General features: G+C 44.1%; 1 protein-coding gene across 2 annotated transcripts in view; it reads right to left on the reverse strand.

Moving 5' to 3' along the window:
• Positions 1–17,776, reverse strand: part of XPNPEP2 (X-prolyl aminopeptidase 2) — a 97,455-nt gene that overhangs the window by 47,437 nt on the left and 32,242 nt on the right. For both annotated transcript variants that reach the window (XM_033946147.1, XM_033946148.1), the window contains 6 exons: positions 16,992–17,135; positions 16,803–16,904; positions 15,941–16,022; positions 10,372–10,567; positions 5,937–6,026; positions 334–443 (listed from right to left, as the gene is read on the reverse strand). In XM_033946147.1, the coding sequence (XP_033802038.1) occupies positions 334–443; positions 5,937–6,026; positions 10,372–10,567; positions 15,941–16,022; positions 16,803–16,904; positions 16,992–17,135 (724 nt within the window). The remainder of the gene's footprint in view (positions 1–333; positions 444–5,936; positions 6,027–10,371; positions 10,568–15,940; positions 16,023–16,802; positions 16,905–16,991; positions 17,136–17,776) is intronic.

Genomic DNA, 17,776 nt, shown 5'->3' on the forward strand with positions numbered 1-17,776 from the left:
ACTTTTTTTTCTTGATAAATGTTTCTCATTTTTTAAAGATGTAATTAGTCCATACCTGAGGCTGAAATTTGGCAGGATTATGCAGTTGATATCCCTATATCTTGTGGTATAAATAAGTCACATACCCCTCTTTTGGTACTATTTATTCATTCATTCAATTTTCTATACTGTTCTCTTAGAGGAGCTCAGAACAGCTTTACATGAATTTATTCAGGTACTCAAGCATTTTTCACTCAGCAGGTCACAAATAGTTCTTTAGGTCTTAGCTCCAGGGCCCAGAGGGAGAATGCTATTGCTAGCAAGTGACTGAGAGTTTACTGTACCATAACTGACCCTCGCAGGCTGTCCACATAACTTGCAGAAGACATTTCATCCACTGTCCCTTTTGGGACATTCTTCTCTAACCAGACCAGGTACTGGATTACAGCCACAGCATCCCGAATCTGAGAAGGATCAAATAAGACACAACAGTGACTCAGAGGCCACAGTGAAAATGTAGTAAATCTTCATCTTCTCGGTAAGCATGCTATTCATTTCCAAAAGATGGCAATTTAGAAATACTTTCCAATGGGCTTATGAGAAATATAATATCTCTTAATACAATACAATACAGTGCAATATTAGGGGCATTTTCAAAAAAGGAATATGTCTAAAAGACGGCATAAACCAGCATGTGGCCATCCTAATCGCCAGGACCTCCAAGTGCCAATTTTTAAAAACCATCGTATTGGACGTTTTGCGAACCATTCTACTCACTGTGTGTCCAAGACTAAAGGGGAGAGAGTGTGTTGGAGGCGTGCTTTGGGTGTGCTTAGATTTGAATATCTTGCAGCTATAATCAAACATTTCCCAAGATATCCTGGACAGAACTTAAACGTCCAAGGCTAGACCTGTTTTTAAATCATCTACGTGCCAAAAAGGTACCTAAACTGACTAGATGACCCCCTGGAGGGACTAAGTTATGACCAATCACATTCCCCCAGTGGTCACTAACCCCCTCCTGCCCCCCACCAAATGTGACTGAAACAGTACATACCTGTCTCTAGAACAGCAGTACTTAGTATGGAAAATCCTAGTAGTAGCCTGGTGAGCCTGGTGAGTGAGCCAGTGTTGCACTAATATTCAATCAATGGAACAAGTCCTCACCGTCTCTCAACCAACCAAAATCAGGACTTATACACACAACTGCCCCAACAAATGTGTGATTTACCACACAAAAAGCTCTCAGATGCCTGCGCTGATAATTCATAAAGATTTAAATCAGCTATTAGCAGGTGTGCGGTATCTTTCATTGAGCTTGATGCGTTATGTTTTTATGTGATGCTAATGCTTAATTTTCACACCAACTTAATGGCATCGGCATAAATATTCAAAAATAATAAACAGAGTCCGGCACTTATCTTAAATATGTCAGCCGGTAGCTCTGTCTTGAATCTTGTAGCGTCAGCTGATGGCCCAATGGGACCCGCTTCGCCTGGTTACTGGCTTCTTCAGGGGGTCTACGTTCCAGTATGGACAGCTTCGCTTGCATTCATAAGCAAAAAAAAATGGCGACGGCATTAAGTTGGTGTGAAAATTAAGCATTAGCATCACATAAAAACATAACGCATAATAGCTGATTTAAATCTAAGTCTATATTAATAACCAAGTTTACATCGCCTAACTGCCTCACTCTACATCAGGGGTGTCAAACTCAATTACATAAGGGGCCGAAATCTGAAAAAAAGGCTAAGTCACGGATCAAATTTTTTATTAAGATACTTAGGGGTCCTTTTATTAAGGTATGCTAACTGATTTTGCGCACGCTAAATGTGCACCTTAATAAAAGGATCCCTAAGTGACTAAGGCTTAGTCTTAGCAGACATATAGGGTTACAACATTTCCAACCCCCCACTGGCTCTGTGGTGTAAACAAAATAAATATTGTAATCACAAAACAGAAAATAAAATTATTTTTTCTACCTTTTGTTGGCCCCAGGCTCTGGTTATCTTCTGATAACTCGCTTGCCAGGGTCTCCTATCCATTTGTTGTTTTCTTCTTTCTCCGTGCTAACCATCCATCTTCCATCTCTGTCCTCCCCTTCCATTTCCCTTCCCTCCCTTGGAGGTCTGGCATCTTTCCTTTTTTTGTGTCCATATCCGCAGCTTCGGCAATGGACCCCACCATCCCCAGATCCACCATCTGTCCTTTTCTCAACTACCCTTTCATCCAGCATCTCTCCCTCCTTCCCCACCACCCCAGGGCCCATCATTTCTCTGTTTCTCTTCCCAACTACCCTGTCCTATGCCACTTCCAGAAACTGTATACCTCCCCCTTCCATCTTTCCCTTCACCCCCATTGGTCTGTCATCCATCTTCTTCCATTCCCTCCTCCAATGATCTGGCATCTCTCTCCTCTCCTCTTCTTCCCTTCCCTCTCCCACTTCCACACCACCATGGTCTGGCATTTCACTCTCTTCTCTCTCTTCCCCCTACTTCCATCAGCATCTGCTCCCTTTCTTTCCCTCCAGCCTAAATCCTTCCATTATCCTTCCTCCTTGTTTTCCCCCTTTCCCTGCACACCAATTCCATCAACATTAGCCCCATTTCTTTCCCTCTGACCTAAATCCTTCCAGTATCCTTCCTCCTTGTTTTCTCCCTTTCCCTGCACACCAATTCCATCAACATTAGCCTCCTTTCTTTCCCTCCAACCTAATTTCATGCAGTATCCTTCCTCCTTGTTTTCCCCCTTTCCATGCACACCAATTCCATCAACATTAGCCCCCTTTCTTTACTTCCGACCTAAATCCATCCAGTATCCTTCCCCCTTATGTTTCCCCCCTTTCCCTGTACACCAATTCCATAAGCATATGCCCGATTTCTCTCCCTCCTCCACCATTTCCACACAGCAATGGCAACGGGCCCCCACCTGGCATCGACGATGACAACAACACCGCCCCCGGTATCCACAGAAACCAATGCATCAACGGCAACACAGCCATTTTTTTTCAGATGGCAACGGGCCCCCCCTTCCCTCCCTGCATGGCAACGGACCCCCACCCGACGACGACAACAAAGCCAGCCCCACCCACAGAAACGGTCCCCTACCCGACAACAACATTGGCCCCCCACCCGGCATTGACGGACGGCAATGCAGCCAGCACAGCTCGAAGGAGGTCCCACGATGACTGCGTCTGCCGGAAGAAGTAAGTGACGTCGGTGGGGGATGGACTGGTAGATGCAGTCATCGTGGTACCTTCTTGGAGCTTCATTGGTTGCATTGCCGTCCGTCGACGCCGGGGAGAGGCTGACGTTGTTGTCGTCGGGTGTGAGCCCGTTGCTGTGTGTGTGTGTGTGTGTGGGGGGGGGAGGGGCAGCATTGTTGTCATCGGGAGGAAGCCTGAAACCGTGTGAAAAAATATGGCATGGTAAGTTGTCCTTCAGCGATTTCGGGCCCTAGGCACGTGCCTAGTTGGCCTATTGGTTAATCCTGCCCTGCCCATGTTCATTTTGAAGCCAAAAGCTTTGAAAAGGCTAATCCACCAAAAAAGAAGGAAACCTTCTTGAAACATACATAACATAACATCTTATTTTTATACCGCATAACCATAAGTTCAATGCGGTTTACAAAAATTACATAATCTACAAGAAAGGGCCATAGCCAACTACTCAGACAAGTACTTAGGGAAAAGATAGTGTTTGAAATGTTAAAGCTCGATGCTCCACTATTCATAATTGTTTTTCGTATTCAGCCCTCTGATCTAAACTGACCACAACCTCTCTCCAAAAGCCAGGTATGAGGGATAAGATCACAAGCAGCCATTAAGGGCTCCTTTTACTATGGTGCGCTAGCGTTTTTAGCACACGCAGGAAATTACCGAGCGCGACACTTCTAGAACTAATGCCAGCTCAATGCTGGCGTTAAGGTCTAGCATGCGCGTCAATGTAGCACACGCTATTCTACGCGTTAAAACCCTAGCGCACCTTAGTAAAAGGAACCCTAAGTTGAGAGAAATATGTTACAGAATAGAGACTAGATATGCACACAAATCCAAATTGATGCCAATTAACTCCAGTTAACGAATGCTGATACCTCGTTAGCACATTAATTAATTAAATTAGCTTTCTATCCATTCATCCCCAAAGAGCTCAGGATGGGTTACAGGTTAACATACACTACATAATATACAGTCAGGTTACAATTTGTCAAAGTTATAGGGTTTTTTTCTACAAGATTTTGTCCTAACACAACACATACTAGGAAACTAATACCCATATCTGTAATATACAGTTTACAGGTTAAAATTTTCACAGTTAAAGTACAAGATTTGCACACACATCTCCCCTGTGTGCCCAAATAAGCTACATGTGTATCTCTAGCTCTTAGACCAGGAGTAGGGAACTCCGGTCCTCGAGAGCCGTATTCCAGTCGGGTTTTCAGGATTTCCCCAGTGAATATGCATTGAAAGCAGGGCATGCAAATAGATCTCATGCAGATTCATTGGGGAAATCCTGAAAACCCGACTGGAGTACAGCTCTCGAGGACCGGAGTTCCCTACCCCTGTCTTAGACACACACATATGCCAACTCTTAGCTGACTTAAGTGCTTGTGACTAACTTACAGGCATGTATGGAAAGTAGGCATCCATGCTGCTTTATAGAAATAGGCTTTATAGAAATGGCTGCCCTGGGGACTTACTTTAGGTCAAATTTAATTTTGTTTTGTGATGATTAAGTATTGCATATATTTTGCAGCTTTTCATGTTTGTATATCCTTTAATGTTTTATTTTAAGACACTTAGAAAACATTGATTGGCGGACATATATCTTTTAAAATGAATACATAAAACGCAGCAGAGGGAATCAATGCAAGCATAAGAGCAGGGTGGTGAAACTCTGGAGATGTAGAATGGTGGAAAGGTAGAGTATGAGGTGGGGAGGGGAGATGGAAAGCAGGGGGAAGAGGAAAGGTAGGAGCGGGTCAATGGAACAGTATAGATCGAGAACAGCACAGAGCCAGAGTGCTAGAGAGGTACTCTGAAAGACTGTATGTCATATCTGTCTGTCCAAGTTAGATTGTAAGCTCTTCCGAGCAGGGACTGTCTATAAATGTCAAAATGTACATACGCTGCATACTGTGGCCACCACTATAGCCCAGAACAGGGCTCCGTAGAAATCCTGGTGGCTACAACAAACAATGCACTGGCGTGTGACCCGGCATGGAGTCACCCTGCAGGACCGGATTTTTGGAAGCAATGAAGTGTTTGTGGCTTGAAGCCAAGTCCACCTGCATTGATTCAGGATAATTGGATTCACAGCCAGTACAAGCTTCTTGGAAGTCCATAGGCTCCTCGCTCAGAAGTGGTAAGTCTTCTGCTTGTTCCGCCTCAGTCCATTCCATCGGTATAGGTCTGCTGTCCTTGTTTGACCCAGGTTGATCCCTAGGGAGGCAAGACCCAAACTTCCTCCCTAACCGGCTTGCTGGTTTGAATGCCACTGCTGGCTTATCTACCCTAGGGGCATGCCCTGTTCTGATTGTGTCAGCAGAAGTCCAGGGGCCTCTTGAGCTCCCCTGGTGGTGACTAGGATAAAACTCACTCCCTTCTTCCTCAGATAAAACTGGCTCCTCCTGGTGGTCACTGGCATTATCTCCCACAATATACCTCTGGGAGATCCTGGGTTTTTCCTTCCGGGATTTTGCTTTTACTTTTTCCCCCAGCTTATCTGGGACCATGGCAGGCATCGTGTCTGACTGGTCACAATACGCCTTTCAGCGCTTTATAAGAGATTAGTAGTAGTAAAGAGTGGAGGAGGACTGAAATGGTAAAGATGTAGAATATAGCAGAAGTCAGATGATGGAACGATGGCCAGGTGAAATAGCAAAGCAGTGGGAGCGGGAGTAGGTGGAGCACAGGAGAGATGGAACAGTGACCTGTGGATCCCCCTCTGGAAACTTACATGCGATTTCCTCATTAGTTGTTGCTCTTTTTGGTTTTTTACTGCTTTGTTCTTCATCACTGGAGAGTAATTGTCAGTCAAAAGTTTCTCCTTTAGGTGCAGGAAAAAAAGCAAAATGCAATATGGTAACTAACAACATACACAAGAGGAGCTATTCGAAGGCACTAAAATCCAGATATAATTACTAGATGGGTAGGCTAAAAATTCAATGAAGTGAAATAAATTAGTAGACCTGCTATTAGGAGCAAGAGATATCATATGCCCACACACACACACAAAAATCATCTCAGATGTAAGACACAAGAGACAAGTGTTTATAATCCAGTGATAAACACAGAGAATACAGGTGAGGGTGTACACTAGGGGTGTCCAACCTGTGGCCCGAGGGCCACTTGCGGCCCTGTGAAGAATTTTGTGTGGCCCCGGTTGAGGGTGATGCAGTGTTTTCCTCTGCTGCTTCTGGGTGTTTACCGTCTTGCCGGCTCCATCCTCTGTCTTGCTGCAAAGTTTGTGCATTTGTGTAGCCCCAGAAACATTTTTTTTGGCCAATGCGGCCCAGGGAAGCCAAAAGATTGGATACCCCTGGTGTACACAGAAGCTCTTACATGACAACTTGGGGACACTGACAATTAGGCAAACTAGGAGGGGCGGAAGCTTTATGGGGTGCCAAACAACAGCTATAGTCAAAGCAAATCAATAGATCTCCATATCTACACAAACTCAAAGACCCACGAGGGTGTAGGTTTGCCTGCAGGGAGGGTGGGTAAATTTCAAATCGACCTCATTGGGCCAGATTAAGTAAAAGGCACCCATAGTTAGGTGCAGAAAATATTCATGCTAATCTCTAGTGGCGCAGTAAGGGTGAGCGGTGCCTGGAGTAGTGGCGCCCCTCCCCTGCCCCTTGATACGTGCGCGCCTCCTTCACTTTCCCTGTACCTTTTAAACTTCTCCAGCATGAGCACGCAGCATGACCAGGTCGGTGTTGGCTCGTTTTTTGACATCACTTCCTAGGTGCGGGTCCCAGAAGTAATGTCAGAGAGAGAGAGTGCCAATGCTGTTGCGGGGGAAGTAAAACAGGTATGGGAGAAGGCAAGTGGGGAGTGGAGAGGCGGAGAGGAGGAAAGAAGGAGGGGTGCTTTGCCTTTAGGAAGACCGTGCTTGGGGTGCACCACCCCCTCGCCCCCACCCTTAATACACCACCGCTAATCTCATATTCTATAAAGGTCACTTTGCGCTATGTTATCGGCACGAGACGAGCAGAAATATTTTCAGTAGCTGCGCCTCAGTTATGGAATTCTTTTGCCTGGATATATTAGAGGAGAATCCGTTCTAGATAAGTTTAAAAATTTTTTGAAAACGTTTCTTTTTAAAGATGCTTTCAAAAATTAAAATTCACCAATCAAATTTATATTTGTAGGTCTTTTGTTTTTAAACATTTTTGCTTCTGCTTTTAGCCCCTCCCTATTATGTAACCCTTCATTGTTATCTTTTTCTACAAATTTTGGAGTTCCATCCCCTCTCCCATTGTTGTCTGTAAGCCTGTCCATTTTTGTTAACATATGTGTGAAAATGTTCCTGTTAACCCTTTTTATATTTGTAATTCGCTTTGAAACTATCTTAGAAGCGTTTGCATCAAATTTTAATAAACATGAAACATGAAACGTGCCTGTTATAGAATAATGCTTAGAGAGGATTCTTGCACCCAACTTTGGATGCAAGGACTTACGCCTGCTGAAGCCTGGTATAGATTCTGCTGCCCAACTGAGGGCAGTTGGGCGTGCAAATCCAAGTACAGTAAAACCTTGGATTGCAAGTAATTTGGTTTGCAAGTTTTTTGCAAGACAAGCAAAATATTTTATTAAATGTTAACTTGATATACAAGCAATGTCTTGCAATACAAGTACATACAGTATACACACATCACAACTGAGCCGATGATTCTTCTCTACCTGACGCTGCAGGAGTGTAGTGACTGTTCTAAATGAGCGAGGTCTTGCAATACAAGTACATGATAGTATTTTGTATTAAAGTTTTTGGGTTGTGGAACGAATCGTCTGAGTTTCCATTATTTTTTATGGGGAAATTCGCTTTGATATACGAGTGCTTTGGATTACAAGCATGCTTCCGGAACGAATTATGCTCGCAAACCAAGGTTTTACTGTATTCTATAATATCATGTTTCATTTCTAGGCATGCCCCTAACTCACCCATGCCCCTCTCATGGCAATGCCCCCTTTTCAGTTGTAAGCTATGGAATTTAGGTGGCCAGATGCTTGTGCAAATCCAAACTATGCCAATTAACTCCAGTTATATGATTGTTAACACTGCAAAGCCTCATCTAGCCTGCATGCCCAACTTTGGGTGACCTTTACCGAATCTAGGGATTATATATGCCTTTATTAAGTTAAAGGTATGCAAGTCAATGTTTAAAAGCACTTGTAGAATCAGCATCATGTGTTAAGCCCATAAATGCTTTGCTTTTAAAATTTGCCATTAATAGATACAGTTACAAATACAGTATTATTTTATGTTGATGCCGCCTAGTGGCTCATTGTTTTATCTCACTGTTTTACTTTCGCGGTTGTACAACACAGTTCCTGCCCACCAGCTGCATTTAGGGCCGGATTCTATATAGGACGCCCAGTTTCAGGAGCTGACTAAGCGGCTTTTGAGAATCACACATGGGCATCCTACATAGAATCACGTCTGTCCTGGTGGAGGAGAGTGTGGCGCAGTGGTTGGAACTAAAGCCTCAGCACCCTGGGGTTGTGGGTTCAAACCCCACACTGCTCCTTGTTACTCTGGGCAAGTCACTCAGTCCTCCATAGTCCCAGGTATGTTAGATAGATTGTGAGCCCACCGGGACAGGTAGGGAAAATGCTTGAGTACCTGAGTGTAAAAAAAACGCTTAACCTTGATAGGCGGTATATAAAAACCTAATAAACTTGAAATGGACAGATGCCTAACCACCTCGATTCTCTAACCGACATCCCTGTCACAGGCGCCGGTTAGAGAATCATGTTGCTGTTGAGCTGATTGTGGCATGGGAATCTCCCTGCCACGATCAGTTCAGTGGCCATGGCAGGAAACCCCCCCAGCCATGATGTCTGCTGGAGGGATGCCCAGTTCCTCCTGCTGGAACTCCCTAAGCCCATCCCCCAATGTCCATGGCAGGAGGAGTGCCCAGTTCCTCCTGCTGCCAGCCCCTGAAGATCACTGGCAGGAGGGATACCCAGTCCCTCCTGCCGAAACCCCCCCTGAAAACATGCCCCCACTCCGACACCCTCAAGCCCACCCAGACTCCTCCCCAGTACTTATTTCTTGCAGGCCGGCTGGAGGGATGTTTACTCCCTCTGGCTGGCAGGCCCACCTCCACAGAATGGTGTGCCATCTCCTGCCTGGTGCTCAACTGTGAGTGGCCTTATACATCTGAGCCAATCAGGGCCTTAGGCCCCTCCCCGTACATCACATGATGCACCGAGGAGGGAAGTCCACCATTTAGGATCAGTGGACCTTTGAAGAAGGAGCGACTGTACTACCCTCCTCCTTCCAATGTTAAAAGTTACTATGGGGGGGGGGGGTTTCGGGGGAGCATCTGGTGGCAGGAGGGAATGGGCAGCCCTCCTGCCTTTTTTTAGGGGGGAGAAGGGTAGGGTAGGGGATGGTTCGGGGGGGGGGGGGCTCCATTGGCAGGAGGGAGTGGGCTTCCCTCCTGCAAAGTTTCTTTCATGGAGGGGAGAGGTCGGCATGGCAGGAGGAAGTGAGCACTACTTTTTCCATTTTCACTAGGTGGGGAGGTGTCAGTTTACGATGCCGGTTCATGGGGAGGGCCATCATCAGTGAGGAGGGAGTGCTTTTTTCTTTTTTTTTTTGTAATGGGGCAGATATTGTGTGTGTGTGTAACAAGTACAGCATCTGTGTCCATTAAAAAAAAAGAAAGAAAAAGATTCCTGCCCCAAACTGCTGAGTGGCAGGAGGCTGCTTGTGGGGCTTCCCCTGCCTCTCAGCTGTTTGGGCTTTCCTTACCAACTCTGCGCATGTGTGAGAGTCGCTCTCACAACGATCAATCGGAGGCCGAGTCAGGGATTATGATGAACATCCGCATGAATCATTTGCATGCAAACTTTTTAGTGCATCAATAGCTCTTTTTAAATCGGACAAAAAATCGGATCGGTGCAGACCCACACGGTATTACCAATCCTCTTAGTGCATTTAGGCCTGAGTATCAGCCGGTACCTGGTTAACTTCCAGGTCAGTGGACACACCCAGGTATGCAATACCAGGAACTGTGCATGCCCCAGAAATGAATATCTAGGGTTAGCTCAGCCTGCAAGCCGCTTACCACTGTGGGCTAAACATTGACCCCAGTGTGTTCCAGCAACTCTACAGTTAGTTTACATACTGCAGGAAGATTTGACCAGGCTTGTTTTTTTACCTTTGGGATCACTTCATAGAGCCCATAAGTGGTGTATTCCATGCCAATCCAGACTTTGACTTTGCCTTCAGTGTAGTTTCTCACATTCTCTTGGACTTGGTTGTAGTCTATAAGTTGAATACAAAGAGGTCCTGTGCAGTTCGTGTTCAGATATTTTTGAACTTCTGGTGTGATTCTGCTCACATTTACAAACAACCTTAGAAAAAATGAGACAATTTAGTTGCTCTCCAATGATTTTAGCGATTAGTGAATGCATTGCGCACTTCTCTGAATTATACTCTACCTCAGTGGTTCCCAACCCTGTCCTGGAGGAACACCAGGCCAATTGGGTTTTCAGGCTAGCCCTAATGAATATGCATGAAGCAAATTTGCATGCCTATCACTTCCATCATATGCAAATCTCTCTCATGCATATTCATTAGGGCTAGCCTGAAAACCCGATTGGCCTGGTGTTCCTCCAGGACAGGGTTGGGAATCACTAAACACAGATAACTGCAAAAGCCAATGAGCTTCTAATTGTTCCATTTATTATAATGTATTGACAGTAAATTAGGTCATATTCAGCACAAAAACACCCAGTCTCACCCACTACCCCATGAAAGGCATAATAGTTAACCTCTAGGGGAATATTTCTTCCTAAATCCAAGCAACATGCAAACTGTATGCTTTTAAAACACAGTGATGGCTTCACCCATGCTCTTCTATAGTGGATCTTGTGGTGATAAAGGGATCATTTTATAAAGTAGGCTAAATAAGAATAACATTTGTGTGTCAATTGCGTACATAAGAACATAAGTATTGCCGCTGCTGGGTCAGACCAGTGGTCCATCGTGCCCAGCAGTCCAATCACGCGGCGGCCCCCAGGTCAAAGACCAGTGCTCTAAATGAGTCCAGCTCTAAATGAGTTCAGCCATATTATCTCGTGTATAATGCGCACTTATTTTCCATCCAAAGAAATATCAAACTGTGGGTGTGTATTATAACTGGGCTTGGTCAGAAGGTGTTGAATTATACTATGGTATTACTTTAATGTTTGTAAATTATAGAATATAATATCTAGAACTCATATCTAATACTTACAGGTAGTTCAATGTGTTCTGAATTTAAATTCCCTATCCAGTAATCGTAGCACTTGTCAAAGATTTAACATATATAGCTTATGCTGTGCCGCATTTACATTAAAGGGACATTGACAATTATGCCTGTGCATTATACATAGGTATACAGTTTTTTGTATTATGTTATTTTTAAAAAGTCAGGGTGCGCATTATACATGAGATAATATGGTATATGCCTGGAGTTAAGTGCTTGTGTCTAACCACATATGCATGTACAATATATTTATTAGATTCAGATTTATTAATTACTAGTTGTTTAGCCCGTTACATTAACGGGTGCTAGCAGCCCTTCTCCCTTATTTTTACCTCCTCCCTGTCCAGCAACACCTCTCCCCCTTTCCCTGCTCCCCCCATATAGCAGTAGCCCTTCTCCTTTTATCTCCCCCTGTCCAGCAGCACCCCTCCCATTCCCTCCTCCCCCTGTCCAGCAGTAGCTCTTCTCCTTTATGTCCTGCTCACCCTCTGTCCAGCAGTAGCCCCAGGAAAAGAGTGAGGATCACAGGACCAAAGCTTTTACTGACATCCAAGTAGGGGAAATCCACTCTCCCCACCTCCTTGCTCCTGCTGCACTTCCTCCTTGGCTATACACACGCGCGCGCACACACTTACATACAGCTCTCCGGCTCCTCGCGCCCCTCCTCCACATTCCACTTCTTCGGCGGGGGCCAACGTTTTCTTTATTTTGTTTTCTTTTCACGTGTTCCTCCTTCATGGAAAAACAGCACTACCGGCCAACTTAGTCCCTTGCCGCCCCCTTCCCGCGCCGCACAACCACCTTTCCTTCCCTCCCTCCATCAGGTGCAGTGAATCCACCAATGTTAAAAGGAGCCACGTCGAAATCGGAGGCCTGCCACTGCCGTAGCACTTTCCCCTCTGCCTTGGCAGAGAGGAACGTGTTACGGTGGCGGCAGGGCTCCAATTTCAAAGCAGCTCCTTTTAACATAGGCGGAGTTGAACTGACCTGATGGAGGAAGGGAAGGAACGGTGGGGCAAATTTCGGCAACAGCAGGAATTGTTTGGCGGGCCAAGCACCGTGAAACTTTGTTTCTTTAGGCAGCCCCGGGGGGGGGGGAGGGGGTTGAATCGTCGATGTGCAGGCCGCTGAGACGGGAGTGAGCAGTTCGGCTTCCCCTATCTGGGGAAACCGGGGAAATCGCCGTGCCGAACTCAGCTGCGCGTCGGGAGTGAGTTTTTCGACTTCCCCTATCTGGGGAAACCGCCGTGCCGAACTGAGCTGCGCGTGGGGCCGTAGTAAGCGCGGGGCATGCTGCAGTCTTGGCGGCCACGGACATACGGATCATGGAAGCACGCTGATAAGACTGCGCATGCGCCGCCTACGGTTTTATTATATAGATAAACTACTTATTACTAAGTTGAGTACAAAAATCAGATACATAGGGCTCCTTTTACAAAGCCACAGTAAATGTACAGTAAAGCCACAGTAAATGCATCGAAGCCCATCCAATTCCTATGGGCTTTGGTGCATTTACCATAGCAGCATCATTACCACATCTTTGTATAAGGGGCCCTTAATAATTAAAAACACAATAGAAAATTTATAAAACATACACATACTAATACAGAAACATAACAACAGCACATTATCTGCTCTTCTATTAATGTTCATCCACGATTAAAAATAATTTATACTTATATACTCAGTCACGCTAGTTTTATGCAAAAGGAAAATAGGTACCTACTTTTCTTATAGGATAGGCAGAACATAGTCACTCGGTTATAGAATTATCCCCTAACTGTCCCTCAGACTAGCTTCAACCATGGTGATGATCTGATAATTTAGGGGGAAATTTTAAGCGCTCTGCAGGCAGGTGCAAATTCTGCTAGTACTTATTCCCAAGGACACTGCACCAAGCCTCAGCAGGAAAAACATTTTCATTTGGAAAATTATCCAAGAAAAAGTGCTGGCAGAGATTTGCACTTGCTTCTTCCACAGGGCTTTCTCCACAGAAAATAATGCACTTGGACACCTTCTTGATTTGGGAAGAGGGAAAGCAACCAACTTTTGTCCCTGCTCTTCTAAGTTCTCTAGTTGCTGATTTCAGGTGGGGCAAAATGTTGGCTGGGCCATGGTCCCAGTGGCCAACCCCATTCCACTGCTTACAATTATTATCTCCCTAACCTAACTATGCCCTATGTCAACATTCTTTTTCCCATTGGTGCATGTGTTGCCGATCCGTAGGGAAAGGGTGGGAAATTTTCAGACAACATCTTTGCTCACTTGGTATTTTCAATGGGGCTCATCTAAAAAAACCCAAAACATCCAAAAAGTGGCAGTTGGATGTTTTTCTCATCAAACCCTTTCAATTCAGTATTTTTGAAACCCATTTTGTAGACAGATTTCTATGCTATTCATTTGCAATGTGTCTAAATCTCAAGAGGGCATGTAGGAGGTATGGTTTAGGTGGGACTAGAGTAGGCTTATGCTTTGGATGTTGTCCTGCAATAATCAAACATTTTGGAGAACATCCAGAGCACTATTTGGACATATGGGGCAAGACCTGTTTTAATAACATATAAGAGCTGAAAAGGTGCCTCAACTGACCAGATGACCACTAGAAGAATGAAGGCATAACCTCTCCATACTTCCCCAGTGGTCACTGAACTCCTCCCACTCCCTAAAGATGTGAATGACTATATGACAGTTTCAGATGTTATGGCAATTCTATTAGAGCAGCAAGCGGGTTCCTGGAGAGCCAAGTGGGTGTTATAGTGAGCTATAGAGTTCGGGACTCAGGCCACAACCCACTCTATTACACTTATGGTGAAATATGTGAGCCTTCCAAAATCTACCCTAATCCCACTGTACCTACATATAGGTGACACTTGCAGGCATAAGGGATATTGGTGTGATGTTGAGTCCAGTAGGTTTTGGAGGGTTAACCATACAATATAAAGAGGTAACGGTAAGATATGCACCTGAGACTTTTAATGTAAAGTTCACTGAAGTGCCCACTAGAGCGCCCCGCTGCTCTGCTGGGATGTCTGTGTGGCCATTCTACTAAAACTGATTGCTGCTCTTACATCCTTATGGCCTGTTTTGTACAATTTTCTTTGGGACAGGTTTTAGTTTTTTTTATGTTAAAAAAAAAAAGACACACTGACCTGGATTCTGTAACCAGTGCCATTGTTGGTGGCTGCCTTAAAAGTGGCCACTGATCACATATCAATCATGTGACAGCACTGGGCACAGATTCATACCTCTGGCAAAGGTAGGCACGGGAAATATAGGCTGAGGTTTTCCTGGCTTACATTTCCGGCACTTACCTATAATGTGAATCGCACCTCTGTAGACGCTTTACACCGCCTAACGTCACTTCCAGCATTAGCCATTCCCACAGTGGCATTAGGCAGCCCAAAGTGCCTATGGAGGCACAATTTTGACACTAATTTTTGTAGGCGCCTTGAAACTCAGTTATAAACATCATTTTGTAACTCATTTTGGGCACCTACCAGCGACGTTTAGAGAATCCGGGCCACTATGCACATACACATCTAAGAAATGGCCATTTTTGAAACAAAAAGATGGATGTTTTCCTGTTTTGAAAATGGTCCTGTTCACTACTGTATTTTCATGTATTTTTCTACAAAACGTCCAAACTCGGATTTAGGCGTCATATCGAAAATGCCTCTCCATGCCTTCTAGTAATTGTTTCCAAACCTGTCTCAAGGAACACCTAACCAGATGGTAATTCAAGATACTCATAATGAATGTACAACAGAGAGATTTGATATTTATGTATATTTGCAAAAAACAAAAAACACCCTGGCTTGATATAGGCAAATATATCTCATGCATTTTTGTTGTTAATACCCTGAGGGCTCATAATATCTGAGCAGGAGAAGGGGGCGTGGTCATTGAGGATAGGTTTAAGAACCATTCTTGCAGCTTATTTCACTGTATAGGTCTGTCAGTAGACTTGTAATTTTTTAAAAGTGGTCCCATCAGCGTGCATTCACCAAATCACTCTATATTTGATTTGCTTTCATTGTTTGAAAGTCACTACTTTAGTCCACTCATTTTACAGTGCATCTTCAGAAGACAGAGTAAAGTCCTTGTGATACTGTATCAATCAACATTCCCTTTAAGGTGCCCTTTAAGTTGTGTTCCTACTGAGGGATGGTCCAGCATTAGCTCAGCTTCAGTGTATGGACCAGATAAGTGGCATGGGAGTCTGGCAGAATTTCCCTGCCTCATGTGATTGAAACTGATGATATCGCTGCACCAAATTTGGTGATAGGAATGCTGGCAGTGGACACCTGAGCACCTTAGAGAGAATGTTGGTATCAGCTTCATAAAGGATTCACTAAACCTTTTCTCAGGCTATCCCGGGAACAAATTTCTACCTTGTCAGCATTTTTTGAGAATTCATAGCACTGCCCTTGCTCTGACGTTTAGTAGGCAAAGTTCTGTAAACTGAGATATACTGTACCTGATGAAGTCATGGCTCAGCAATGTATAGGAATAAAAGAAGGGGTTATATGGGATGTCCTTGCCTCGCAGATTAAAGAGCCCTGTGGGAAGCATTGGCAGAAAGTTACCGCGAGAACTACTCAATCTACAAATCTCTCAGTTGTCCCATCTTCTTGGCTTTTCTTACAATAATTTTGTGCTATCCCATCTCTTTATAGTCTATTCCATTCCTTTGGTTTACATTCCATTCCTTTGGGTACATCCAGCCAGTTGGATTTTCAGAACATCCACAATGAATATACATGAGATAAATTTGCATGTACTGCCTCCATTGTCTGCAAATTTATCTCATCCATATTCATTGTGGAAATCCTAATAACTTGACTGTCTGGATGTGCCCCAAAGATTGGGTTCAGAATCACAGGTCTATTCTAATAATTTTAAATTCAGAAGAGTGTGAGATTGTAGGTCTCTATCGAATTATAAATGAACAGTATTACTATAATTGTGAGTCTAGGAGGTCTAGTGTAATATAGAGTGTTATGGAATTCAAGTTGGGGAAGGAGTGAGTTGAGTTATGAGACACACATTAATATGAAGCAATCTTAAGGGTGAGAGAATACTAAGGGCTCCTTTTACGAAGGTGCGTTAGGGCCTTACCTCTTGAGCAGGTGGTAGTTTTTTGGCTAGCGCATACTTATCCGGTGTGTGCGCTAAAAACTCTAGCGTACCTTCGTAAAAGGAGCCCTAAGTGATAAGAGAAAGCAAAGTTTTCTGAAGTGTTCTTTGGGGTAAAAATAGGAGGTATTCAGTAAGGCTGATTTCATCTGCAGTTTCCTGGCTTTGGACAATTTAAGTGATTATTATTACTAGCTTCTCACATGCAGATTCATCTAATGCTGAGAGCAATACTGCTGTGGGCTTCTGAAAATGTTGGCTCATCTGGCTCCGAATACTGGACACCTTTTCTTGCCATGTGCTCCCTGAAACCCAAGAAAAAAGAGAAGACATCATGAGCTCTATCTCCATACTGCATTTTTTTTTGTGGCACTAACAGAAGGATGAGCTACCTGTGAATTCGTGATTGAGTTCATAGATTTCATCGCTGGGAGGAGGAGGTCTTGTACTCCATACTGTGTCCACAAGGTTTGTTGTTATGGAGGAAAGCATTCTACCAGCGCTTGTTATAGGCTCAGAGTAACTGTTCCAGTCCTCTGTGAAATGTACAAGTGGAAGAAAAACTGTTAATACCATATCATCCCTTCCTCTTGTACTGTTAAATGCAGATTCAGTTGTAGGTGTAGGGTTTCAAATTGAAATTTTCATGTTTTACGTTTACCAAAGATTTTCTGTTCATTGACAGCAGAAACAGGCAACTCTTAATGATGCGGTACCACTACATTTCAGATGTACAGAACACTATAAATCAGGTTTACACAATTCTGCTAATTCTATATGTATAAATATGTACAAGTCCATTATAATACAATAGATTTGACATGAGCTCCTTCCCATGCTGACTTACAGTTCTGAAGAATGCAGTATGCAAGGAATCGATGGTTGCCTTCCCGAATATATACTCAAGATAAGTTGCAAACGGCAGATGAAATTGAATGTGGACAAGTGCAAAGTGATGCACATTGAGAAGAATAACTCAAATTGCAGCTATATGATGCTAAGTTCCACAATTTGTAGTCACCCCCAAAGTGCAGCAAGAGCCAGAAAAGTAAACAGAATTAAGAATAGAGAAAAATACTGTAAAGCTCCATGCACCTTGAATATTGTCTGCAAGTCTTCTCACCGGTGACCCATCAAATGCGCGCAGGACCAGAGCACTCTGACAAATGCGCCCTGA

This window comes from Geotrypetes seraphini, chromosome 5, assembly GCF_902459505.1.
Source record: "Geotrypetes seraphini chromosome 5, aGeoSer1.1, whole genome shotgun sequence".
NCBI lineage: Eukaryota > Metazoa > Chordata > Amphibia > Gymnophiona > Dermophiidae > Geotrypetes > Geotrypetes seraphini.